Source organism: Strigops habroptila, chromosome 2, assembly GCF_004027225.2.
Source record: "Strigops habroptila isolate Jane chromosome 2, bStrHab1.2.pri, whole genome shotgun sequence".
Lineage (NCBI taxonomy): Eukaryota > Metazoa > Chordata > Aves > Psittaciformes > Psittacidae > Strigops > Strigops habroptila.
The window spans coordinates 110,212,277-110,238,988 of NC_044278.2; the positions used below are offsets into that span (position 1 = coordinate 110,212,277).

General features: G+C 36.2%; 1 protein-coding gene across 6 annotated transcripts in view; it reads right to left on the reverse strand.

The window, feature by feature from the left end:
* CNTN5 (contactin 5) overlaps positions 1-26,712 on the reverse strand; it is a 642,678-nt gene that overhangs the window by 206,715 nt on the left and 409,251 nt on the right. For all 6 annotated transcript variants that reach the window (XM_030475688.1, XM_030475690.1, XM_030475689.1 and 3 more), the window contains one exon: positions 22,155-22,330. In XM_030475688.1, the coding sequence (XP_030331548.1) occupies positions 22,155-22,330 (176 nt within the window). The remainder of the gene's footprint in view (positions 1-22,154; positions 22,331-26,712) is intronic.

Genomic DNA, 26,712 nt, shown 5'->3' on the forward strand with positions numbered 1-26,712 from the left:
AAATCTGAGGATTTTATCAATATTACCTCCTCAGAAATCATACTTTTGAGTAGTCCATTTATTTTGTTGTCATGTTTTTGTCTAAATCCTTTCTGGGCATTCAACTCTTTCTACTGAATTAGTACTAAGAAATTAAAAACCCCAGGTACAGGAATACCAGAATGACACATGCACTGTCTATCTACTAAGGTTCTGACAGTTCAATAGGTAATAACATTAAGTCCTTTATGCACCAGGTCTTTATGAACCGATTCTCTCGTATACTTTGTGTCACTGAAAAAATGGAGTTACAAGAATATAATCCCACATGCAGACCAGTTTCCTTGTGCTTTTTTTATCTAAATAGGCAAAGCCCAGAGCTTCAGAAGGTTAATGCAGGATATAAATATTTTCCAACAGCCTAATGCTGTGCAAAGCATAGTGTATAAGATAGATAGACAAAAATGTATTCGACGAAAAGCGCTGGTGACAAAGAAAATAAACTAAAATTATTAGCCTGTTGAACCTGTAGATGAAAGGGGTCAAATTAATCCCCTGTATTATTCCATTAATGTCACAGTGTATCACCAAGGGTAAATTTAACAACTGCATATTCAGCTGAGAACTGAATGATATTTATCATTTTGTGACTCCACTTTTGTGTCAGAATCAGTATTACTGAAAAGCAGCAAGAAAGTATAAAACACCCATCATATGTAAATGATACATATATATGCAATGCTTATAATGGGGAAAATATTCTCAGAGAATAGTAATTCACACACACAAGAAAATACTTTTGGGGTTTCAGATCTGAGTGCCAGCCAGATGGGTTACTGTGAAGGGACTCAGATGATCACCCGTCTGTCCAGATTCAGCCATTGTTCTTAAACCCACTTAAGTGGGTTTAAACTTAAAAGTGAATCTTGCTTTTTACAGTATGCAATGTACAGAAACTGGTACACTGCAGGCCTGCAGCAAACACAGATTTTGTGCAGGGGGATTAAAAAGATTTCTATGAGCATCCTGTCTGGAGAGCAGTTCTGCATTTTCCATTAGGTAGAAGTACACTGACAAGATGATCGTAAGTCATCCTGTGAGATAACTTGTTAGTGTATTCAAACACTCTGTCAACAAAATAGTGCTTAAAATATGTGGGTATGTAAAGGCATCCAATCAGAATTAGCACTACAGAGGAAAACTGTTCAGGAGCTGTTGCTCTGCACAGTATGCACCTATGAGACACAGCAGGTTTTGATCTTCAGAAGCTGGAAATGCAGAAGAGCTTTATTTTGTCCATAGGCATGGCTCAGGCTTCCATCTGCACATGGCAGCAGCATGTGAGTATCCATACCTGCATACTCACAAAAATAGCACACCACGAAACAGTATTTTCCATCCACCTTGGAAAGAGGAAATATATCCATATTTTTCCCTGGCTTTGACCACTGTATGTGTGTGTTTATCAGAAGGAGCTCAAGCACATATCCATCTTTTATTGTTTTGTCCTCATACAGGAGAAAAACTACAGCTTATGCTGAAGCTACATCTTCTGCATTGTTTTCCTGTTTGGAGTATGTACAGTAGATGTGGACGGCCAAATGTGAGTCAGAGGTATCCAGCTTACGATTCATAGCAAATTAATTTGAATTCAGACTTGGAACTGTCGCCTGACTTTGGCCAAGAAACTTTTCCTTTTTCCTCCATAAAACTGTCATAGAATAATTTAGGTTGGAAGGGACCCCTGGAGATCAATTACAGCCCTCTGCTAAAGGCAGGACCAACTTTGATCAGGCTGCCCTGTCTGATCCAGTTTTGAACCTCTCCAAGGAACCTCTTTGCCAGAAGAGTAGAGTTAGCAAACTGCCTCTTGGGGCCAGACAATTTAGGACTAAAGTGTAGGGAAAATAAAAATATATTACTAGTAAATTTGGTTATGTTAATGACCACTTCATGTCTAAATGTCTGAATTCGTTTTATATGGTTACACATGGCAAGGTTAGTACAATGATTGTCACAGAGAATAAATGAGATATATTGTATGTAGTTGACTGGAGAAGAGAAAATGTGCGAAAGTAAATTTCAGATATCCCGTGAGTGAAAAGATGGTATGTCAAAGTCAAGCAGCTAATCAGACTACATCCCCTAAGGTATACCAATAAATCAAGTTGTCATGAGTGCTCCTAATGAACTACCATTTGTGAAAGTTTTACCTTTACTGTCTTCAGCTAGTGTTCAGCAAGTGAATAACTGCCATGCTGCCCCCAACAGAAAATGCGAGAGTCAAAAATATTAAATGAATTTTTTAAACAAACATTACTAAGTGATAAATATAGAAATGACCATTGCAACTATCTGCTGCAACTCCTGTGTAACATGAACTATAGGATTTCTCTAAATGAATTGGTGTTTAAAATAGACATGTCTTCCAGGAAAAAAAAAAAAAAAAAAGGACAAAAGAAAAATAAGAAAAAATAGCACTACTTTCTTAGCCAAGTTCTTCCAGTGGTTATTTTTTCTCCCTGTGAAGTTGCAGTTTATTCCAAGTTAAAAAAATACCATTAAGATTCAAATGCTGAATTTTCTTATTGCTAGATTACATTTTTATTGTCTATGTATCAGTGCATCAATAACCATCCTTTATAGAGCTAAACAAAACAAAAATACTTTTTTTTCTTTTGAGAAAAAAAAACTGTTTTACTACTCAATCATCTAAATCCTCTGCGATGTATCAACATCCTTTTTAACTTGTAGGCCCTGGAAGTGACAGGGTGGAAAGAAAGATCAGGAATCTTCATAATGTCAAATATAGAAAGAAAAACTTTGGTATTTATTAAGATCTCCAATAAAATGGAAGCTGAAATAACTCAAAATAGTCATTCGGTTAGATGAGAAGTGCCATGACCAAGGAGAGGCACACTGCTGCAAGGGGCTGATCCATAGCGCAATGTGAGCCACAAAGGAGCAACAAAGAACATCACCTCGGGAAACTTTGTACCAAATCCTAAAGCTAATGAGTGCCAATAATAAAAGATCTCTTTCATCCTATTAGACAAAGGAGCTCAAAACTCCTGATCCTGATAAGTCTCAGATGGGAAATTCTACGGGTAGACAGAGAAAATAAACTGCTGCTGAAAACTTACTTCTTTTTTTTTAAATCCACAGAGCTCTATGTGAGCAACTGAACTCCATGGAAAGATTTGTGTTTGGATATCTGTGGACTTACGTGAGGCGGCAGAAGCTTTGTGGCGGTCCTTGGTAATTTCTATAGTTTTTCAGCAGACTTAAGAAAAGCAGGTCTGATAACAGCCATAGAGTAAGCTGTGTTGCAGGAATAGGTGGATTTATTTTTTATTTTTTATTCTATATTCCTCTCACAGGAACAGAAAGAAGACCTTGCATCCACTAACTCTTGGGACATCTTAATATTATTCTAATGAAAATCTTCCTAAGAATTCCAGTTTTTTAACTTACCTAGCTGAACCAGGCAGGAGACTGTCTACTAAATTTAACATTTTACATCTGTTCTGAAGTCTAGATTCTAAAAGAATCAAGGATTCGTTTTCTGACAGTAGTTTGTGGTCAAATTTGTATAAGAGGAACCAGACCCTTGAAAGTTCAGAGTAACCTCAAGATGCAATCACAAACGATTTCTGATGAGTTTCACCTGTGAATTTCTTGAGGAGGACAGACTATTTAAGTTCATAAAAGCAAATCTGGAGGCTAACAGTAGGCAATGACTATTACAAGACTTTACACATTCTGTGGTTCAGATCTCCCTCACATTACATGTTTTTCTACCGAAAGATCTTGATGTGCTTCTGAGCTTTGGAATATGCCCCTATTATCTGGCTCAACTGCTGCTTTATAAGACCTTTGACAAACATGATCCATCTGGCATCCACAGACACAGTTAATAGCATAAAGAGATGGCAAATAAGCCAGTTCTATATAGAGTGGCATTAAGTACAAAAGTCTGAGAATAATGACTTACTCAGAGTTTAAAATCTATACATATATGTAGATGTGTATATACATATGTACGTGTGTGTACCTACATTCATATTTATCAGTTGGATAAATATAAGCATATGACTGAATTTTCAATACACATGTGTGCATATATATATGGCTTTTGTGACATTTCATTTGCTGATTAGCAATGATTCCAACAGGGAGACTATCCACACTAATCTCAGCTGACACTGTTAGATCAAGACCTATGTGCATACAACATGATATAGAAAAGCAGTAAACTGCCAATTTTAGGCTATCTAATAAATTATAGCACTGCCGAAAAAGTGGTGTTACACCATTGTAAAAATCTGCTACAGGTAGGCTGAAAAAGATGAGTTCAGACTCTTAGTTGCTGCAGGGAAGTGAATAAAATGATACATGTGCTACGATTACTACAGAAAGGTGAATTGTCAGCTACGTGCATTCTTTTAAGGAAGAGTTTGCGATATATGGAGCTCAAGATCAAGAAAAAAATCCACTGGTATAAAACCAAGAAACATTAAGTTGTGCAAATTCATGCAAATGGAATGAGGGTTCATACTCCTTATGATTATCAGAGCTTTCTTTCTCATGATAGTTATGACAACAATGCGTAGCAGTTCAGGATGAAAGGAAAATTATTGCAAAATACATTAAGAGACTGCCTAGTGTTATTTTAATGCTCCCAATACTGCTGTATTTATTTAATACCTGGAGAAAAGTGCAGTGTGAACTGACACTGCTTGAAAGAATGAACAGCTGAAAAGTATATAATAATAGTGCTTTTGTTGTTAATTGGGGTTATTAGAAACATTTTTGCCTCAAGCTTTCTTTAATATTTTCTGGTGCTTCTGAATATGAATGTAAAGAGTGACAGAAGAAGTGGGAAAGAATCATAACGTGGCAAAGAAATGATGCAACTTTTTCTCTCTGGTCATATTTGTAAGTGTATGTGGAAGCACAGTGTCTGCTCCTTTAAGGATATCTGCTCAAGGACCTTTTTCAGAACAAAAAGGGGTAACAAGAAAAGGAGTAAGCCATAAACAAAACATACAGGTCAGTGATAAGAACCAAACCTGGTCAGACACATTAGCTGATGAGGGCAAGTGAAATGGTGAGAATATTCCAGCAACGCTGGAATCTTATGGGGGACCTTGTCAACTGTGAAACTAAAGGAAAAAGGGGGGCTGCTCTAACAGGTCCAAGTCACTTTTGTGCTGGGGGCCCTGGAGCTGGGTGCGCTACTCCTGATGGGATCTCATGAGAGCAGAGTAGACGGGGAGAATCACCGCCTTCAATCTGTTTACCATGCTGCTTTTTATGCAGCTCAGGACACAACTGGCTTTCTGGGTTGCAAGTGTACACTGCCGGCTCATGTCCAGTTTTTCATCCACCAATCAAGTTTGCTAATGACACTAAACTGGGAGGTGCTGTTGACTCACTTGAGGGAAAAGAGGCCTTGAAGAGGGATCTAGACAGATTGAAGCATTATAATAATCAATGGTGTGAAACTTAACAAGATCAAATGCAGATTGCTGTACAGAGAAAGCAGAAAGAGATCTGGGGATGCTGGCTGACCAGCAGACTCAATACGAGCCAGCAGTGTGCTCTGGCAGCCAGGAGGGTAAGCTGCATCCTGGGGTGGATCAAACACAGTATGACCTGCAGGTCAAAAGACGTGATTATTCTGCTGTGTTCAGCATCGGTGTAGCCTCACCTTGAATACTATGTGCAGTTCTGGGACCCATAATTTAAGAAGGATGTGAAGGTCCTTGAATGCACCCAGAGGAAGGCAAAAAAACTGGTGAAAGAGTGGAAAGAATGTCCTGTGAGGAGCAGCTAAGGACTTTGGGTTTGTCTAGCTTGGAAAAAAGGAGTCTGAGAGGCTACCTTATTGCTCCCTAAAGCTTGCTGAGGAGAGGAAGTGTATCTCTGGTATCCAGGAAGCACAGGGATAGTTCAAAGCTGAGCCAGGGGAGGTTCATACTGAATATCAGGAAACATTTCTTTACTGAGAGAGCAGTCAAAGAGCAACAAGGTCTTATTTTTTGCGAGTCTTACGTTCCTCCAGGCAACTCTAGCTTCTACTTCATTGTAAAATGTTTCCACTGTTTTCCTTTAAATAAAATATATTGTAGTGCTATCTGCTTACTGAGTCTGAGATTACCACACCTTTAACCCCTTTTTGTCTTAATGTGCGTTCTTGAGATGAGCATGATGAGGTAGCATCCATAAGAGTTACCATGGGAAAGGAAAAGAAAAATATGATTTATGTAAACTAAAAGTGTCTACTTTTACCAAGTAAACCATGCAAAGAACCTGCACAAAAGTAAACAGAAGTTTTATAAATCAAACCTTAAGTGCCTAAATGCATTCCCATTTCAAGCAGTAATTTGGAGAGTTGAAGCAGAAACACCGTCTTTGCAGCCATTATAATTCAAACACTGAAACTTGTAAACCTTTTATTATAGCCTTTTTTCAAAATGCCTATGCTTAATGTAAAACAAAGGTATTTCTACTTCTCGTAATTTGTGCTATCAGAGATGTACAAACAGTGAATGCAATGTTACTCCCTGTAGGTACTTTACTTGAGGGCTATGTCTATAAAATACAGAAAAAATACCATTTTTGTAATTACTTCAAACTAAATTTCAGGTATCAAATCATGTAAATCTTTCCCAAGCTGAGTATTTATTCGCAGACTGACGTGCACCTCAATTCCAGATAACATGTCCCATAAATGTGAAAACACAGATCACATTGAGACGTGAGATGCTTACTAATCATTTAGCTGGGAACCTACTGTCAAGATGTTGCCTATTGGCTTCCATATTGAAAATCAATTTCCATGGTGTCAGCTGTCTCCTCACAGAAACAATTATTTTTATCACTGAAGAGTGTGAAATGCCTTTAATATACAGATTACCCGTACTTAAATCTCTGCCTATTTTTTTATTTTTTACCAGAGTATTACCAGGAATTTCTGACAGAAAACTACTTAAATGAAAAAAAAAAGAAAATGAAATTAAGATAATATGGATATACAGATAACCAAAGTGAGAAGATATTTGAAAAAGCTTTTTCAAAAAGCTGTATTACTGATGGACAATTGTTTCTGTGATATCTAGTTTCCTCTTCTTGAGTTCTACAGCAATACTTTTTTTTTTCAGTTCAGGACCAAAGTCTGATAAAACTATTTTACCCGAACTGATTTATGAAATCAGTGCTTTCCAGCTACTTTGTGACACTGTTACAGTATTGGCCCATGTGTGCCATATTGTGGTGCTCACAATGAGCAGTATATCAAAACCTAACATGATTTTACAGGTCACAAACTGTTAATTCCCCAAAAGATGACCCAATTTGTCAAACAAAATGACTGCCTGATGGAACTAACTCCAGTATAAATATTTCATCTGGGTATTAAGGTAGATTTGTGCAAAACCAGAAGCAGAATATTCTAGAATCTAAAACATTTACAAAATGAGGACTTTTCTTCCAGCATACTGCAGCACTGACCTAGTTTGCATGCATTTTCTTAGCAACCACAGACATATCATTAGTCTTTCCTTAAAAGATATAAATCATAATTACAATCTGGAAACAGTATGAGTTAAAGTGGGTGAAAGCATTTTAAGACCATTAATAGTGCAAGCATAGAGCTATACGACAGACACCATTTACAGATTTTTCAGCTGCTAAATCACAATTTCTTGCTTTTAGAAAGGCTTGGGTTTACGTTTTTTACATCAGTGACTGATTCGCTTGCCTTGACTTTCATTAACTGAGATAAGAATAAACAAGAACATATACGCAATATACTAGAAAACCCATCATATTTCAGGATACTCAATAACATTAAAATAAAAAAAAAAAGGAATGAAACTTGGCAGCCCTGACTAACTGAAGTAGACTGCTGAACACTGCCTTCATTACAATACACTGCCACAGAGTGAGAGGCTCTAAACTAATAAAGTCTGAAGACAAGAATTCTTTGTAACTGATCTGGAAAGCTTGTCTTTTTAAAAATAGAAACCATTATGTGCTTTACCTATCTCCAAATGTTTTTGCAGAAAGCAAAAGGACAGCAAAACAAGTTTATTAGATAGGGTTGTGAACAATTTATTGGATGCACAAAACAACTGATGTGAGGATTCATTATTATTTTCAAATAGAATGATTCCTAAAACAAGAGATGAGCAATTTTAGGCACTGTTATGTGTCTAAATATATTACCTAGAAAAACACATGTACTCTCCAAAAAATACCCTGTCTGGTAGGGATCTCCCCATCTTTCTCTGTACACCATGCAATTTCTTCACACAAACACTATGTTACTATAGAAAATAATATATGACTGCTTCGACAATACATGATTAAGAAGCCTGCAGGAAAGATAGGGAGGGACTCTCTATCAGGGAGTGCAGTGATAGGGCTAGGGATAGTGGTTTTAAACTGAAAGAGGGTAGATTTAGATTAGATATTAATAAAATTCTTTACTGTGAGGGTGATGAGGCACTGGCACAGGTTGCCCAAGAAGATGTGTATGCCCCATCCCTGGAAGTGTTCAAGGCCAGGCTGGAGAATGCCTTGAGCAGCCTGTTCTAATGGAAGGTGTCCCTGACTGTGGCAGAGGGTTGGAACTGTTTGAGCTTTAAGGTCCTTTCCAACCCAAACCATTCTATGGTTCTATGATCCTATGATAGGATTGTATCAACTCTTTAAAATACACAATTTTCATTATTCTTGTTACCCCAATTCATAGAATCATAGAATATCTTGAGTTGGAAGATATCCATAAGGGTCACTGAGTCCAACTCCCAGGATTTATTTTATTGAAATTTAAGTAAACATCTTATTTAAATCAGATAAGGTACCTGTGTTACTACAAAAAAAAAATTTGAATTTCATTCCCTTTGCTTCAAGTCTGAAAAAAGTTTATACATGCTTTAGATCTATGTCACTTATAAATACTCAGTTGACTTTGTTCCCAAATAATGTGGGAATAATTTTTTATGTTAGTTTAATACCTTTCTTTAAAGGTCTTTGTAAACCATGGGTTTTTCCCCATTATTGGTCTTATCTTCCTCATCAGATTACATTTGTATAACTCTACTTCAACAATAACTGTAACGTAATATTAAAGACTTAGTGACATAGCTCTTAGAAAAAAATAGTAAGATCGTTGTAATGGCATTTCGGTGTCAGTATTACAAACGTTTTGTAATTTTGAAAATTTATCAGTACAGAAATATTATCTAAGAACAGTCTTAGGCAATGCTGAGTCAATTTTTACCATGTCTGAGTATGTATTACATACACATATGATTTACATACATTTTTAGTATAATAAAATGCCAAACTTTAAGTACTCAAATGCTGTGATTAAAAAAAATATTTATTTCACTATAATAGGATTTTCTTAACCAAGGTATACATAACAATTTGACATTATTAAAAAAACATATTTCATCGACTCCAAAACATAGTGCTTTGGAATTTTTTTTTTTTTTGTGAAAGAAAGAATAAAAAAGATCAAATTTGTATTTAAAAAAAATAAAAAATGAAGTGTTTAAACCTCCTGTGGAACTAGTATCTCAGTCTTTAAACACAACTCTGTACATTTCAGAGAACTCTGACCAAAATATGAAGCAAAGATCTTTATCCTGAATGCAATCCCAATGACTTAGAGTGAACTGCTGGCAATTGTGTTTTGCAGGATAAAATACTTAAAGGATTGGCTCCTCTGTTGAGATTGCCACAAGGCAGTCTCAAATTGAGAATACTTAGTATCTTTTGTTCAGCTAGCTATGATTTTCTTACCAATATTCTAGTTCAACTTTTATATCCACTGACAGATTTTATCTAAGATGCTTCCACTTTTTTAACAGATATTACTTTAATGAGGTAACAACAGTTTTAAGAGTCAAAAACTAAGAGGTGCCACTTCCCAGTATCACATTAGTACACATTATCAGACCTTATACAACCAGCAGTGAAACAAAGAAAAACCTTAGAAGAGTTATTATCCATATACATGGTTTGTTATGGCGAGTGATGATCATAAATTAAGATTTTCTGTATTATTTCTTATGTTCCAGTTTAGACAGAGCAATAGCCCTTCATTTGTAAACTGTAAAGGAACATAGCAGACAAGGACAGAAAACAGACAAAACAGTAGCACACTACAATGGCAGTGGAATTCAGAAGATGTGACTGAATAAAGACTGTCTTAAATCTCAAAATCTTGCAGTCTGGGTCACAGTTAATTGCTGTTATATTAATGAGTGAGAGAGATGGTTGAGACCTCATAGTAAATGGCAAATGTTTAAGCAGAAATGTCTTCCTGGGCAGAAATTTATCGAAAGGAGCACCTGTTTCGTTATAGTGTGTTCTGCAATGATGATTTAATAATTTAAAAGAGAAAGTACCAGCTACTGAATTATCAGCTGAACTTCATACTTAACATACTGTAATAGTTTGACATTGAAAGCCTTGACCCATTTTGCTTGTGAGAGCTAATGGAGTAGCAATTTAGGTTATTTACCCTCAAGATATATAGAATTTTCTAATTAAAAAAAATAAAATCATTCTGCCAATGGATATTTGTACTATCAAGAACTCCATCCACTATTAGAGACACAACTGGTAGCAACTACAGTGAATAAGATGGCCAACACTTTCCATTAGAAGATCAGTTTTAATTAAAACCTAACTAAATGTTCATTTACTCTCCTAAGGATGCAGAAAGTTATGGATGGAAAAATCATGTTATAAAAGGTATTGAATAAGGACAGGGAAAGAAACTGAGTTTAGGAGCCTGGAAGTGGAAAACCTGAGACAGAATAACTGCAGGCAATGAAATAAAATGAGCATACAGAGACCAGAAAAGAGCTAGAAAGATGTTACTACTCTTTCTAGTCAAAGAGATGATTTCAGCAACTAAAGAAACCACAAATGGGATCAGCAGCATAATTGATAGTAGAACAGAGATCAGAAATCAGATGCAGGACTGAAATATGACTGATACAAAGGCTGAGAAAAAGAATTGGTCAGAGTGATGAATAGGAAAGGGATCAGTTCTGGCTCCACTAAGCATATGGGAAAAGCAGCTCTTCCTGAGTTCACGTACAGCTCCCCAAATTACTGGATATTTTATATTAATCTCTTATGTTTTAGGTTTCCATTTATAAAAAGGAGATAGTAACAACTACTCACTTCACAGGCACATTGTAAAAATAAATGTATCAATGTTCATGAAGCACTTGGATGCTGTAATGATGAGCACCATAAAAAGCTTCTGAGGAAATTAGTTTTGTCTTCAGAGTAGGTTTTGAATAGTCTGAATTAATGAAGGTGGGCCCATGTACTGAACAATAGCAAATAGAACATTGGTTGGTAAGTGAACAGTATTTTTCTGTGACCTGAAAGACTCTAGTGGGGTCTAATGTAAAAAAAAAAAAAAAAAAAAAAAAAACAAACCAAAAAAGTGATTGTGTGGCAAATCTATATTGTAAGAGTCTTGCATGCAAGGGGAAATTGAGATTGTTTAGGCAATGATAAAGCCCTCCTCCCATTTCTTGGGATGTTTGACCTCGCAGTTCAAATAAAATTCAGTGTAATATTTCATGTGTAGTTAGACACACAGTATACAAGTTTCTGACTGGATGTATTGCCTTTAAATTAGTGTGGTGTATGGCGTCGGTAGATGGGTGTGCTCAGGATTAACATATTAATAGAATCCTAAGGGCATTTTTACATATTTCCATGCTTGATGAGATATAGGGCTGAAACCTAATTAAAGAGTTTGGTTGGTTTGGGTTTTCTTTTTTTATAATTATAATTGTTTAGCTGTGGGTGTTTGTATATGGAGACAACTGACAGTACGTTTTATAGAAAGGATTTTCTCCTTTTTATATATGCACCATGTTCTAGGAAACCAGCTTCTGATATCCAACTTTTAAATCCAGTATAGAAGAAATCTACCCAATCACTCTGAATTTAAGGCTATCACGCTTGGGGACTTGATGTTATCTTCAGATGGAGGTCATCAGAAGATTCTTTTGATGTTATCATTACCACTGGTGAGAAATCTTTGTTACAGTGGGGTTTTTTTTTAATTTTATCCTCAAAATAACTACAAGAAACACTATGCAAAATAACAGTGATATTGCCACGTTCATGACTTTGAGTGCAAAATAGTGAGAATAAAATGTGTAATTCTCACAGCTGATAATACAACTTTCCTGTTGATAATACTTCCCATCTTTGTAGCATTAGATAATTTGATTTTATCACTGTGCTCTGAACACTAGTGAAAATATTAAGAAAAACAATGGACAAATTGTCCCTGGAACTGACACTGTTCTGAAGTTATATCACCGAAGCACTAAACTTTATGAACAGAGCTCATGGATGTTGTAGGAGCCTCAGCTTATACCAACTAGAACATTTTGAGTATGGATTTACTTTTGGCAGTCTTGTCTTCTCCCATCCCTAAAAAGAATGCTTACCTTTCTGTTTCTGGTATCTCATGCTTCATATGGCTGTATAAGCTATTCTGTCCTTATAGAAAATTAAAGAAAGGCAACCACTAAACTTTAATTCCATCCCACCATCTTTTCTTATTAATTCTTATTAAGATAGCTGAAAAACTTATCTGTATTTCTTTTAATTTTCTTTGTCTGTATAACTCAGCTTTGACTTCTTCTAATTCTCTTTATCCATATGTTTCACAACCTTCCAGATGTCTTCTCTGATGATCAATCTCCTTCAGTCATTGTAGTCTTTTCTTAAACTTAGTATCTCCTCTGAAGTGTCATTAATTCAGCTAGAACTCAGCTCTTTCCTAGAAGCTTTCCCACTCAAGCTCCAAGCTTCTATATTCAGTGCTGTTCCTGAGCAGGTCAGCTTAATTGCCCTGTCCACTTCTCTCTTCTTCCCTCCCGGCCTTGTGCTGTCGCAAGTATCTGTGCACCTGTGTTTATGAATGGAAGATTTACCTGTCAGACAAGTTTGTTTCTCAATCAGATCAGAAGCTTCCCAAGTAAGCTGTGTCAGGATAATGGAGGGAGTATAGTGAGGGCAGGAATGCCACAGTAGCACTACAAATACCATGCAAGAAATTTCAAGTAAACCTACACCTTTGAAAGAAGGTAGAGTACTGGTCACCATAATCTGCAACAGCTGGAAGGCTGTAAGTAGAGAGATGACATGGTAATTGCCAAAAGTGAATCTGAGTTTGAACTTGCAAAGGAAATTTAGAAAGTGTTGTCTGGCCTTTGCACAGAATTCTCCTTCAGCCTTTTAAAATTTCTCCTATCTCCTATTTAGTAACGTTACTCAATTATTGTCATCTATATTTAAATGCCAAGGCTAATGGTTCATTAGCATGATAGATTAGATTGTGAAAGAGGTAAATAGGTTACAGGCAGGTTAAACACCAGCTTTCCAGTCCTGCAGAGAAATGCGCAAAGCTAAAATGAGAAGTCAGTAAATGTACTATGCATCTTTAAATGATTGCTGTAATTACATTTCAAACTGTGTCTCCCTGCATGACTGATTTCTATTAATAATTCCACAGAACACAAAATATAAAATGTATTGTTTAAAGTACATTTCCAGAGTTAAAGACTGAAAAGAACTTAAACCTCAGAATACTTTTTTGGCATCAAAACTTATGTAGCAATAAATGAACTTGACAAGATTAATAAATCTCATTTCCATTTGAATACTTTGAAATAATCATAACTTTTTTGGTGTTTGATGGATACGAAGATCAATGAGGTTGAAGCTACGCTTCTGCGCAATTCAAATGGAATGAGATAATAAATGTTGCTTAACGGAGTACATCCAGAATTGATACTCTTTTCTGAAGCTACTAAGTTATTATAATGAGAATCAAATTTGCACTGTATTGATGTATAGTACCTAATTAGGGATCTGACCTCAACTTTTCAAGCTGCCTTCATTCTAATACTACCATGCAAAAGAATAAACGCTTCTGGGTTGCTGCTTTAGAGCTTCCTGAGTTTTTGCTCTCAACTTTGACGAAATGGCCCTCTCAGGCTGAGGTAATGTGTGATTTCACCACAGAAAATCAAAGGAATGTGTTAGTTGTTTGTATGGACACATGTGCAGTAACCAGCCTCTTTTAGGAAACAAGGAATGTCTAATATTTTTGCCTTACAGAATATCTCTGGAATACCGTGCTTGTTACTACAGTCGTCTTGTATTCCTGAGTGTCATCCTTAAGAAAGACTTCATGTGTAGCTGGGATTCGTAAGACTTAATCTCCTATCTTAAGATGTCTGTCCTATATATTTTATAACCTTGTATTTTAGAATCAAGATGCAGACTGAGAATTAAGGAAGGATGGACACAGACTAGACAAAAATATGTATAGCTTTGTTTAGTGCTTTTTAGCATTAAAACTTTTCATCATTTTCTTCACATAGTAGAAATCATAAAATTACAATATTTCATACAGCTATGGCATGTCTGATGCACATACAAAAAACATAGTGTATGCATTTTCCCTAGTATTCTGAGGCCTCTCGATTCAAGATAGTCAGACTTTATCTATACTAATACAGTGAAAAATCTCCTGTACTGGACTTTCTTCACAGACACTCTCACAGCATTAGAAGTATCTGCGGGATTCTTTGGTGGGACCATAGCCTTCTCTAAGCCAATTCTTGTCACATTTTCGATGTTAGTAGCAGCGACAGGGGTCATTCCCAAAAGATTCTGTGTCTTGGGAGATAAAGGAGTTTACAGGTATGGATATGGACCTTTCCGTATGATTTGTTCTCAGTGCTAGGGAACATTTAATTTACTAGCTTAGACACAGAACCCCTTTTGGAACTGACGAGATACTCATTCAAAGCAGCAGAGAGAAGGTAAAAGAGAATTTCCACATCCTTCTCCTGCCTTCAAAGACAGAAAGCATTTGCTCTTGTCTGTAGGAAAGAATTGGGATTCCTCTGCTCTTTAACCAATCTAATACTGGGGGACAAGGCAGTTGGTCTTTAAATGCTGATGTAGCAACGGAAAAACAGAAATTTGATGCAAGTCTCAGGTGGCTTCAAAAGCAGAACTGAAGGCACAGAAATACACACAACAGCAGGTCTATCAGAGCTCTTAGCTGCTCTTATGGTGTTACTGACACTGTAGGTCAGGTCAAGAGACCACTTGTGAAGATACGCTGCATGCTTTGTGTGGAGGGTAGTTCCAGCAGACAAGCTGCGTATTTGTTTTTCCAGAAGCTTTCAATGTATATCACTCCTGAATCCAGTTGAACTCCCATAAGATTTACTGTCTGACAATATCAATTAATGGTCTGTTGGGAAATTTGAACAACAGAAAAATACTCATTTATTTTGGCATTCTTGTCAGAAATTCTTCACAATTTTAGGTGACCTCTCAAGTGCTGATTTCATTTATTTCTTCAGACATGCTTTCAGGCTTGGATAAAAGATTCACCTATGTAAAGCAAGGTTGAAGGCAGATTTTCATCAAAAATTCACAATAGCCACAAAGATGAACCCAGATCTATCTTTTCCAACAGGAAAGCTTCTTTGAGAACTGCTGGATAAAAGGAGTTGTAATGACTTGTGCTATTTTCAAGGCATGAAGTTTATTATTCTAAGCTATTTATTCACTTTTAGAAAGAAAAGATTACAAAATTTATGGCAGAAGGCTTAATTAAGCCTATTATGTGTCTGTAATGATGACAATATGGTAACTAATCCAGACAGACTGTTTCAACTCTTGCTTTAGAAATTCTCATGTTTAACAACAACAAAGAATGTGCTTAATTTTAAGCACGTTCATCATCCTATCAACTTCAAAAAGAGTATGCAAATATTTTAGGATTAAATACTTTGCTAGACTAGGGCCAAAGTTCTTCACATATTGCACCATTGAACTCAGTTGTATACACTGAATGTTTCTATAAACAGATTAATATCATCACAGCTAAGATCTAAATAACTTCGTTTTCCAAAATTGAAATCAAACAAAAAGTTCTAATTTGATTCAAAACTTCATTTCTTACTTATTTTAAAAGGGAAAAAACCATCTTACCTTTCAGTTTAAAATTCTTTCTGATTGTTAACAAAAGAAAGGGATAGATTTGCAGAATTGTAAAGTACGTATGTCCACGTGTTTGAACATTTAAGTGCGAAACTGTGGCCTGGGGGGTTGATCCATGTACCTGAAAACCTTACCCTTGAAATGTGGTTTTGTAAGAAAGATCTCACAAAATCTTGTGAAAATGTCCCACCTTGCACAAATAAATAATGGAAGAGATAGGAAGCAGAGTCTCCAAATCTGAACTAGAAGTCAGATTCCTTCCTTCAGTAAGATAACACAATTTCTTCATTCTTCATTTACATGAAAGTCTTTGTGGAGTGTGACAAAAATTCATATTAATCTCAGGTTCACTGAATTGTATCCTTCAATTAATAAACTATTTATGAATATAAAATGCAACCAGTCCTACATAATATTAATTTCTCCTGGCACATACCCCCGGGTTGTAGGTGTCTCTTAAGCATGCATTTCCTAAAAACAGCAACTTGACATTATGCAGAAAAAACCCTGAAAGTTTTATAGTGTAAATCACTATTGCAGCTATAGCTATTCTTAACCAACATAGTAAGATTATTCACATTGCTTTGATGGTTTCAGAGCAAAGCAATGCCCAACTTACACCGTATTACAGGATAATCAGGGATGTTTTTAAAAATCAAAGTGTGATAGTCACATTCGGATTTCTTTTCCCACTTCAGCTTGTTCTTGTCTTTCTTGTATAGTATTTAATACTGTTTAGCTTTATGGTTTGGAAAAAAAACCATCCATATTGTAACATGATGAAACATTTTGTTACATTGCATATTCTGGAATTAATATGAGAAATCAAGTTTTTTCTCGTGTTTCGTGGTTGTAATTAAATAAAGTCTTTATAAATAAATACTAGGAAATTATGAAGTAAACCTAACAAGATGTCCAGGGAGCATGAAAGCAAAAAAGAAGACATGGATCATTAGGCTCATTTCTTAAGGAGCCAAATTTGCTTACAGGCTGTCAGAAGTGTGCTGTGATGGAACAGGCAGTGCACAGGCTGTCTCCCCAGAAAACTATTGATTTATATGTCTGCATCATGGCCGACTTCTTATTCTGTACATCACTGGAAAGTCATGGTAACTGATCAATTGGAAAAAGACATTTAAATTGTAGCTAATCAATAGCCTTCTCTGTAAATTAAATGAGAAAATAGATTTAATAGAAAGAAGGAAAATGATACAAAGAAGCCAGTGACAATCAGATTAATGAAAATGCAGTGATGAGTTCCATAAATGACAGGTGAGAAGTTATTTTCCCCTAACACTTCCCTATTTTTTTGGCCCGGATAGTAAATATCGCAGAGATGGTAGGCTTGTGAAAGGTTGAATAATCCACAGACAGAGAAAAGCAACTCTATTTTGTGACCTAATGGAATACAGAGATTGTACATGTGGCAAAGGTAAGCACAAAATACATCCAATGTTGTAGCCAAAGTTGTAGCACACTGCTCCAAAGAGAGGCTGCGGAACCCAGCACAGTAATATGCAGCTGTTGTGCAGTAAGGCAGGTAGATTTAGTTAGTTTGGAAACTGTATTTTTTCCAATTTCTCATGTTCAAGTCACTACTGTTGCTTTATTTGGCTGATGCTCTTGCCTTCATATATGCACATTTTTTCTTAATGCAGTAAAAAGTTAAGCTAGAATAACTGTATTTCTGTTTTCTATTTCCATTAACTGCAGAATCTTTAAAGAGATGTATGGGATTTGAATAACTCTTCCGTAGAGATAGCCACACCCAGAACTACAAAATTCATTAACGTTAAGATGGGCTAAAGGAATTCATTAATTATCCCTCTAACGCTCTTACATTTTAATGAGCTGATTAGAATCTTCTTAAGAAAATATACTTCGCATGTGAACTATTACTTGTGTTTGTGAAGTATAAATCACATTTGAAACTACCAAACTGATAGCTTTTTATGTTTACAACAACCTGTTATGCACAAACCTCTGAAATGTGACTTTAAACATATGATTTCTGTAATCAAGAACTGGGGCTTTGAGCAACCTGGTCTGGTGTCCAGGGAAGGTGTCCTTGCCCATGGCAGGGGGGTTGGAACTAGATGATCTTTAAGGTCCCTTTCAAACCAACGCATTCTATGATTCTACGAAATTATTCTCATCAGGGAAAAGTGGCAAAGGAGTAAGATGAAGTAATTCTGATTTGCTTGACATTTTTGTCAGTATTATCTCTGGGCTTTTTATTCCCAATTTTTCAGCATAAAATTTGATTCAAGTCAAAAGGAATTCCTGGCCAATAGGTGCTTTTATTGAAAAACAAAAACATATTTCTCCTCAACTTCTGTTACAGCATGGGGTTTTCTCTTCCCCCCTCCGCCTTTACTTTCTTAAAATATCATTAAAAAGCATTACCTTGGGCAGTGCAAAGAGAAAAAAAGAGAACTTCTTCTGAGTTTAAATCTTCATAAATATGTGCTATGATAGTTTAAAATTTCATGCAGACCTCTAACTGCATATAGCTGGTCTTTCCATTTTGCTCCATAAAAATAACCAGTGATACGGGAGGCTATTTCAAAAGTTATATCTCTAAACATACATAAAATAATGTTAATTTTATATTTTTCTCTTTCAAATACATTGTATAAGTATTTCAAAGTCCTACTTTAATTATGCACATGTATTCAAACAGCATAGTACACAAACATTTATACTTGTAATGCAGCATCAATGCCCAGTTACTGGGCTTTTGGCCATGCAATTGTGCAAAAACTAAGAGCCAATGTAATAAACATGTTTCTCTTCAAGTTTTGTGGAATTTTGCATAGGCACATTACTGCTCATTTTACTTGTAAGACAGTGTCAAAGGCCTTGTTTAATGGTCCCTGCTGTTTCCTTTCCTTTAATTAGAAGAACAACTCTTCAAGCTGCAAAGACATAGCTATTTGCCACAGCAGTAAAGAGCATTCAAGCAAGCCCATGAACTTAATTTTTTTAATTTTTCTGTGAAAATAGTAAGTTTCTAAGCTTCTGGAATCTGTGGCTTTCAGTGAAAAAAGGGAAACTGAATGCCATTATGTGTAGCTTTGTATCTCATAATCAGAAATGCCTTGGTTTATCCTTGGGATTATAAATTACCCTTCAAGCCATTAGAGCCCAGTAAAACTGCAGGGCACCAACTATTTTAATTACTTTAAGGTTAGAATCTTTCCTTAGAAACGTATTTTTCAGCGCTTTACTTTCTGTCTCACTGAAAATAACTGGAGACATGTTAACATATAAGCCTGCTGGTAACAAGCAATACTTCACTATGAGGGTGGTGAGGCACAGGTTGCCCAGAGAAGCTGTGGCTGCCCAATGCCTGGAAAGGTTCACGGATGGGTTGGAGGGGGCTTTGAGCAACCTGGTCTAGTGGAAGGTGTCCCTGCTCGTGGCAGAGGTGTTGGAACTAGATGATCTTTAATATCCCTTCTAATGCAAAACATTCTTTGATTCTAAGATTCCATGATTCTATGAATGCTATAAAATATCCTACTTGAACTATACTGAAATTTTACCTTACAGTATTTCATCACAAGCATGACATTTAAAAAATCGTTATATTTCAGGGTAATATAAGCTAATCGTTGTCTAGTGCATCTCTACTTATCTACAGAATGCTTTAGAGCTCAATGCTAATTACTGAATAAACAGTCTGATCTAAAGACCATTTAATTGCCTCACCCAAAGTTGATTTCAGGTAATTAATGAATTTCAATGAAAGAAAAAGAGAAAAGAGTTATTAATAAATGAAATGTATAAATATATGTGTGTTTGTGTGTGTGTGTATAAACATACGTTAAAATATCTTCATATGGAAAATTTCCTTATTTATTTCAGAAAGATTGTGATAACACTACAAAAGTTTTCCTAGATATGAAGAGGTATCAAAAACATTATGTTTTAAATCATAAAAACATCCTTCATGCTGTATAGTAACTATTCCCTTTAAGCATCAGAAAAGCACATTCCAGTTTCCTAAAGGAAATAGAGTATTAGTACTCTGGGAACCAGTGTAAACTTTATATCACCCAAGATAACAGGATGAAGGTATTACATTCTTTTCCTCAAGAAAATTTATCTGAACTTTCTGGTCAAACTCAAGACAATGTCTGAGATATTTTAAAGCTGAAATCACAATGAAAATCTTTCTTTCAAATTTACTGTGGATCTGACTTACTACAACATTTCTGTGATATAAGCTTCTCTTCTCACAAGTTCTGTTGCATTGTTAGCTACACCTCAGCATTTCCAGCTAGCATTCCTCCATTAACCTTCCTGAGAAACTTCCATTGCAATTTCCAAGTAAATACCTTAATGAAGAGAAATCACATTCAAGCCATTATAATGTAACAACTTTGATACCTGCAAAAGCAGGTGTGCAAGCTAACAATAATTTAAAAATCCAATAAAAATAAACTCTTCATCAGGGACTGTAGTGATAGGACAAGGGGTAATAGGTTCAAACTTAAACAGGGAAGTTCAGGTTAGATATAAGGAAGAAGTTCTTTACTGTGAGGGTGGTGAGGCACTGGAACAGATTGCCCAAAGAAGTGGTAAATGCTCCAGCCCTGGCTGGACAGAGTCTTGGGCGACATGGTCTAGTGTGAGCTACTGAAACTAATAAACCTTCTGTTGTTTGAGCTCAAGCTCTTACTGTGTTTTTTTTCAGCTGGAGGTCAAATGGTCACCTGTTAGCCATGCTCCTGAAATGGGAACAGAAATCTGAGGTTCAGAGCCCTGGAACTATCTCTATCTACCAGTTGTTGGGTTCTCTAACCAAGTGACTTGTTTTATGATAGTTTTCTTGTCTAAAAAGATAAAACATAATAGAATTTTCTCAGAGCTATGACTAAGACTGAGGTTCAATAACGCTGTGATGAGACCATTGTTGTGATGTTAGAGGTTTTAAATATACTGCCTTGGCATGAAGAAATTTAGAGAAATGTCAGTAGTGCTCCCAGCTCAGAAGTGGTTGGTTAGTTCCATGATCTTGCTAACAAATACCTTGACAGGATCTGCAGCAGATAAGACTAAAGCTATAGATTTGAGAAGTCTGACTTTAGTGGGAAGGGGTGGATTAATGGAGAATCTCAGACCCCACACTATCTCTGCTGAATTATCCATGCTACCAGGTGTGTTAGCAGACACGTAGGTAGGCAACTTTTCCTTAACCCCACTGTTTTCCAGTTGTATCTGTACAAAGATCTGCCTCATCTTTCATGGTAATGTCCTATTTTCACAGGAGTTAAGAAATTAGGATGCAGTTCATTTTGCATCTCTGCAAAACACCTCATGGTGGGTTTTGCCTACATAAAGCACTAAAATGGTGTTTGTTGCTTTGTAAACTGATGGAAGTAAGTTAGGGTTGGAAGCAAAATATCTGAAATTCTGGGCTTGTTTTTCCTTATAATATGTTTGAAAACGAGCATGCTATAGATAGACCACACCATTTACTTAGGATCATGAATTGTTGATGGCTTCTGTAAGGTATGCTGTAGTAAATGATTTCAAAGGCATTGATACGACATGTTCAGTTTCCATTAACAACCAAAAAAAAAAAAAAAAATCTCAGTCTCGAAAGGTATGTATTATACGTATGCATAAACATGGTCATAAAACATGAACATTTATACACATATATACATACAAAACTATGCTCATAGTTCTAGGTGCAGACTATCCTACAGATACAGATGCAGTTTATCCCACTCTAAGTTAACAGTTCTTTTTCCTGCTCAGATAGTGTGGCAAAATGATACGTTTCAAGAAACTAGCAGTGAGTGAAACGTATCTTTGCAGTATGTTCCTCATCAAATGACAGCATTTGGGATCACCTAATAGAGTTATTTTCCCTGATACTGTTCTATTTTAAAAGAAGTCCACAGAAAACCACTCTTTCCCACGAAACATTTTATTTCTAATTTAGATATCCTAGCCCAACAAAGTCAGTGGACAGTATAACTTCTGTAATGTATTCAAATTACAATTTAGACCCTTATCAAGCAATCTAAAGATCTGATTTATCCATGTTAAAAAAAATTATTACTCACATGCAAACTGTAGAACAGCCTCTCTGCTTAAAATACTGCCAAACATGTTGGTGGTTAAACACTGATACTGTCCAGAATCCTTCATTTCACTGGGGTTATTGATCATCAAACTTCCTTCTATTAAACTGTAGCGATAATCACTTTCAATGTCGATTTCAGTTCCATTTCGAAGCCATCTTAGGAAAAAAGAGAGAAACTACTTGAGCATTTTATGGCCAAACGAAGGCATCAAGCTTAGTATATAAAAGCTGACAGCCCCAGTTGTTATAAGGATGACAACTACTTAAAGATACCCTGGGCAGGAACCCATTTCTTTGGCAAAGCTTTGGATGGAGACATTCCACAAAATATGCCTGACAAAAGTTTTTCTGAAAAAAATCCAACCCACAAGAAAAAACAGATCTTCTGGCCGTGAGAAGAAAGTGTATTCTTTGTTTGCCTATGCTGAATCAAATTAGTAACCTCTTTTTTTTCTTCCCTCGCCCTCCCGAAAACGCTATCATCCACAAAGGCTTCAGACTTGAAACCCGGATAGCAAATGCATCCTTTATGTCAAAAATAGGACTTCTACTGTGCTTATAATAATCAATGTTTTAATTCATATTCTATCATTAAAGCCTTAGGCCCAGATGAGGTTAGAGTAAGCAGAGCTGTCTGCACTATATGAAGGCAAGGAACCCTTCTTTTCTAGTCTTCCAGCATTTGCTCTTCTGGGCTCAAAAAATAAAGAAACCTGATTTAAATACAGAAAGGAGAAGAGCAAGGACTGTGAAGAGCAGGGAGGTAGATTTATGTACACAGGCTGTTGTGAAACGAAGTCGGCAGCAGACGACGGCAAAATAATATCAGCTGGATCAGTATACACAAAATTCAGAGAAGACTGGGACATGTGAGACTGGAACTGGCTGGTCAAGGGTAATGCCTGGCAGCTACGAGGTAAATGGAAACTAAGCTCAAACGAGGAGTTGGCAGAGGAAATACTAAGTTTGAGAGGTGTTTGGGAGTGAAATGAGAAGCCTAAACAACAGGGACAGTGATGGGAGCGAACATAGGGTAGAAAAAGCCAGGCTGTAGGAAACATACTAGAAAGTATTACATTAGAGCCAGAGCATTGAATAATTCTAGAATGAACACTTCTTTTTCTGAGGTTTCAGAAATGGAGACCTAGCAGTCTCATAATTTTTCTGCTGTGTGAGTGCATTTGGGGTTTTGGTTGGTTTTTTTTCCCTGGATATTATCTGCCAAAAAGCCTCACCCCTCTCATTCATCTCCAAAGACTGAAATAACAAACCCTGCTATAGTCCACTGGCTGCAAGAAAAAAGATTTTGTGTGGTAGGTTAATAGACTCCAGTACTCTGGAATAACCTTTGGGGAGGGGTGCAATATCTCAATTAAAGAATAATAATCCACCTAAGAAGATTTTTTAGATTGGCTTTCATGTCAAAATGTATAGAACATGAAGCGGTTAAAAGAATGCAAAGAAGAGATAAGCAGCACAAACAGGTATGGCACAGCTATTGTGATACACAAGTAATTCCTTCATTGCTAGTTTGCAGTCATACTGCAGTTTCAAAACTGCCTCCAGAAATTGCCAGGCATTGCCAAGCTTTGCTGGCGTTCAGCAAAGAGGGAAGAACTTGGCAACATCTAGACTCTAGAGGCAACCTTAATCAAGCAAAATGATTATCAGTTCAACCTATCTTGTCAACATTCATGGTGAGTGAGGCACAGACTGAAGAATTCAGCTGAAGTATCCCTGATTTTTTTCTTAATCCAAAAATGAGAATTGTCAGAATTAAGACAAACTATGGAACTATTATTTGCCCCTTTTCGTATGATTGGACTTCTAATCACAGAGGACCCCTGCTTCATTTAATGCAAGAAATGAAACACTGTTGACAATACCTTTATATTGCAAAGGATATTAGGAAAATATCTGTAGTATTCACTACATTTTTAAGGAGATTTATACATATCAGAGCTATAAGGAAGAGGAACTTTTAATCTTGAACAATTTATTAAGGAGTTAAGAGTTTAAATGAAACAAAGAAATTTAACTTTTACATATATATATGAGAAATAAAAATGCAAAATCATTTCATCCAAAAATGATGGGAGATTTAGATCAGGAAAAAGTGAAAATTACAGGGTTTAGCATTTCCAAATAGAAGCTGACACAAAATTCAGTTCCTATAATTAGCTTCCTTCAGTATTTTCATTTTCAGTTAAATTCAGTATAAAAATATGTTTTTGTAATGCTACCTCAAAACTTTAGATCTTGATGGCTGCCTGCCTATGTATGTTAGGGTCTATAATGGGTGACTGTATTCCTGACATATAATCTAAGCACTTAAGAGGAACAGCAACACTGAATTGTGTGACATGTTTTCTTCTACGTACCCTGGCAAATATGGGAGGAAAGAGCCTCAAATATAATACTTAGAAGGTAACAAGATGACAGGGAAAATCAGCTACATTTTTTCTTGAAGGCAAGTGACAGATAACATTTCAAAATACTCCAATTTGGCTTAGGCAGACAGAAATTAATCTAAAAATATTTTTCAACTGCCTTTTCTACCAGGAAATAATGCTGACAAAAAAACTCTAACCAGCTTATATGTGTTATATATATACATACATATATATTATACCTAAAATAGGAAACAAGGTGTTTCACAAGCAGTGAAAGCAGTGTAGCGAAGCAGCATCTCAGGGAACTCTGCACCTGCCTTTAACACTGGTGACCTGTGCGATCCCACAGGAAGCTTATGAATGACTGCATTCCTCATCGAAGGTCTTGGTTATGTTCTTCATTGTACCGTTCCTGACTTCTGATACTAAAGTGTGATTTGTAGAATGCTGAGCAAATGGAATCAGTTTATTTCAGGGAGTTATTCCCTAAATCAATGCATCTAGATACTTTAATGAATGAAACTCAAGAAATTAATTTTTTTTAGTTCTTGAACAAGAGGAAAAAACTCTTTGCAAGGAAGAAAATCTGAAATGATGTGAGCATTCTCCACTCCGCTAAAATGAAGTAGTACCCTAGCAAAAAAAAAAAAAAAGAATTTGTAAACTGGTTATGAACACTGTGTCATAAGTTACACAGTCTAAGGAAGTTAGTTAATTAAAATGGCAGAGACAACTTAATTGTGGAATTTTTGAGTGTTTTGTATGTTCTTTTCATGTAGCTTAAAAAAAAAAAATTGTACTGTGCCTTTTTTTTTTTTTTTGGCTGAAAATAATTCTTAGCAGCATGGACCTCACAGTCCGTCTAAATAAATATCTCTATTGTCCTGTGCTTGCAGATAACAGGGTCTTGCGTGATATGGAAATATCGCTTCTCTTCACTACCTATCTCACATGTCAAAGGTTAGGCAGAGACATACAACAAACCTTTGCCTATATCTATAGCTTTTTTTGAGGCTAAATTTCCTTTGCACCTGCCCTGAGAATAGTATATTCCTCACAAAGTAATTTATATCTCTTTTCCTTTCCCCTGAATGATAGTGTGCATTGCATATGCTGTACAGACAAGGGACAGCAACTTAAGGAGGAGAAGCTAAACGGTGCTGTTAGAATTAGGCTTTTCGGGTCAAAGCTGTCCTTGCATAAACAGCAGTCAGGAAATTCTGTTTGTGAGGCAGCTGACACCAATGAATGTCTGGAGAACTGAAGAAATGGATATCACCAAATCATAGAACAGCCCAGGTTGAAAGGGACCTCGAAAGATCATTTGGGCCAACATTTCATGGGAAAGGGAGGCTAGATGAGATTATCTAGCACCTTGTTCAATTACATCTTCAAAACATCCAGTGATCAGAGTCACTGAGGAGGTTGTTCCAGTGAATGATTGTTCTTACAGTAAGAATTTCTTTCTTATTTTGAGATGAAACCTCTCTTGCCTTCTCCGTGTGGCTTCTTGTGAAAAGAGAGCCTCTGTCCTCTTTGTACCTGCCCTTTAAAATATGCTGAAAGTCTGTATTTGTTGACTGCATTCCATATGGAAAATGCAAAAACCAGCTGGACCAAGAGAGAAAAGAGATGACATAGGTTCTCCAAAGAAAATCTCCACAAGAATGAGGTTGTCTGGAAGAGCTGAACATAGGGTTCCCCTCTTTTGATGGGAATACATGAATTTTCCCCATGGTCACGTTATTTTTAATGGATTGGTAAGACTTCAACAGTGTGTGGAAATAACAGACATATATTTTTTAATCAACAAGCAACAAACATAATAGAAATTTCACAAGGAATGTCAATAAGGAAGAATGCAACATAGCTTTTATCCTACAAGGTGGGGAGTTCATGTAATTTCAGTTTGAAAAATTTCTGGTTGCTCATTCCTAATCCCATGTTACATGTTTTAGTCATGCCTGCACTGCTTGAGGAGGGTGTACCATGCATCACATCTATTTAATGACTCACATCTATTTCAAAGAGGCAGACTCAGTGCTGTTGTGGTGGGGATATCTAAAGATGGTACTGCCTCTGAATTTCTTCCAGCCATAGAAATGCAAGTTCTGTGATTCAAGTAAGTCTAAGGAGAATCCACAA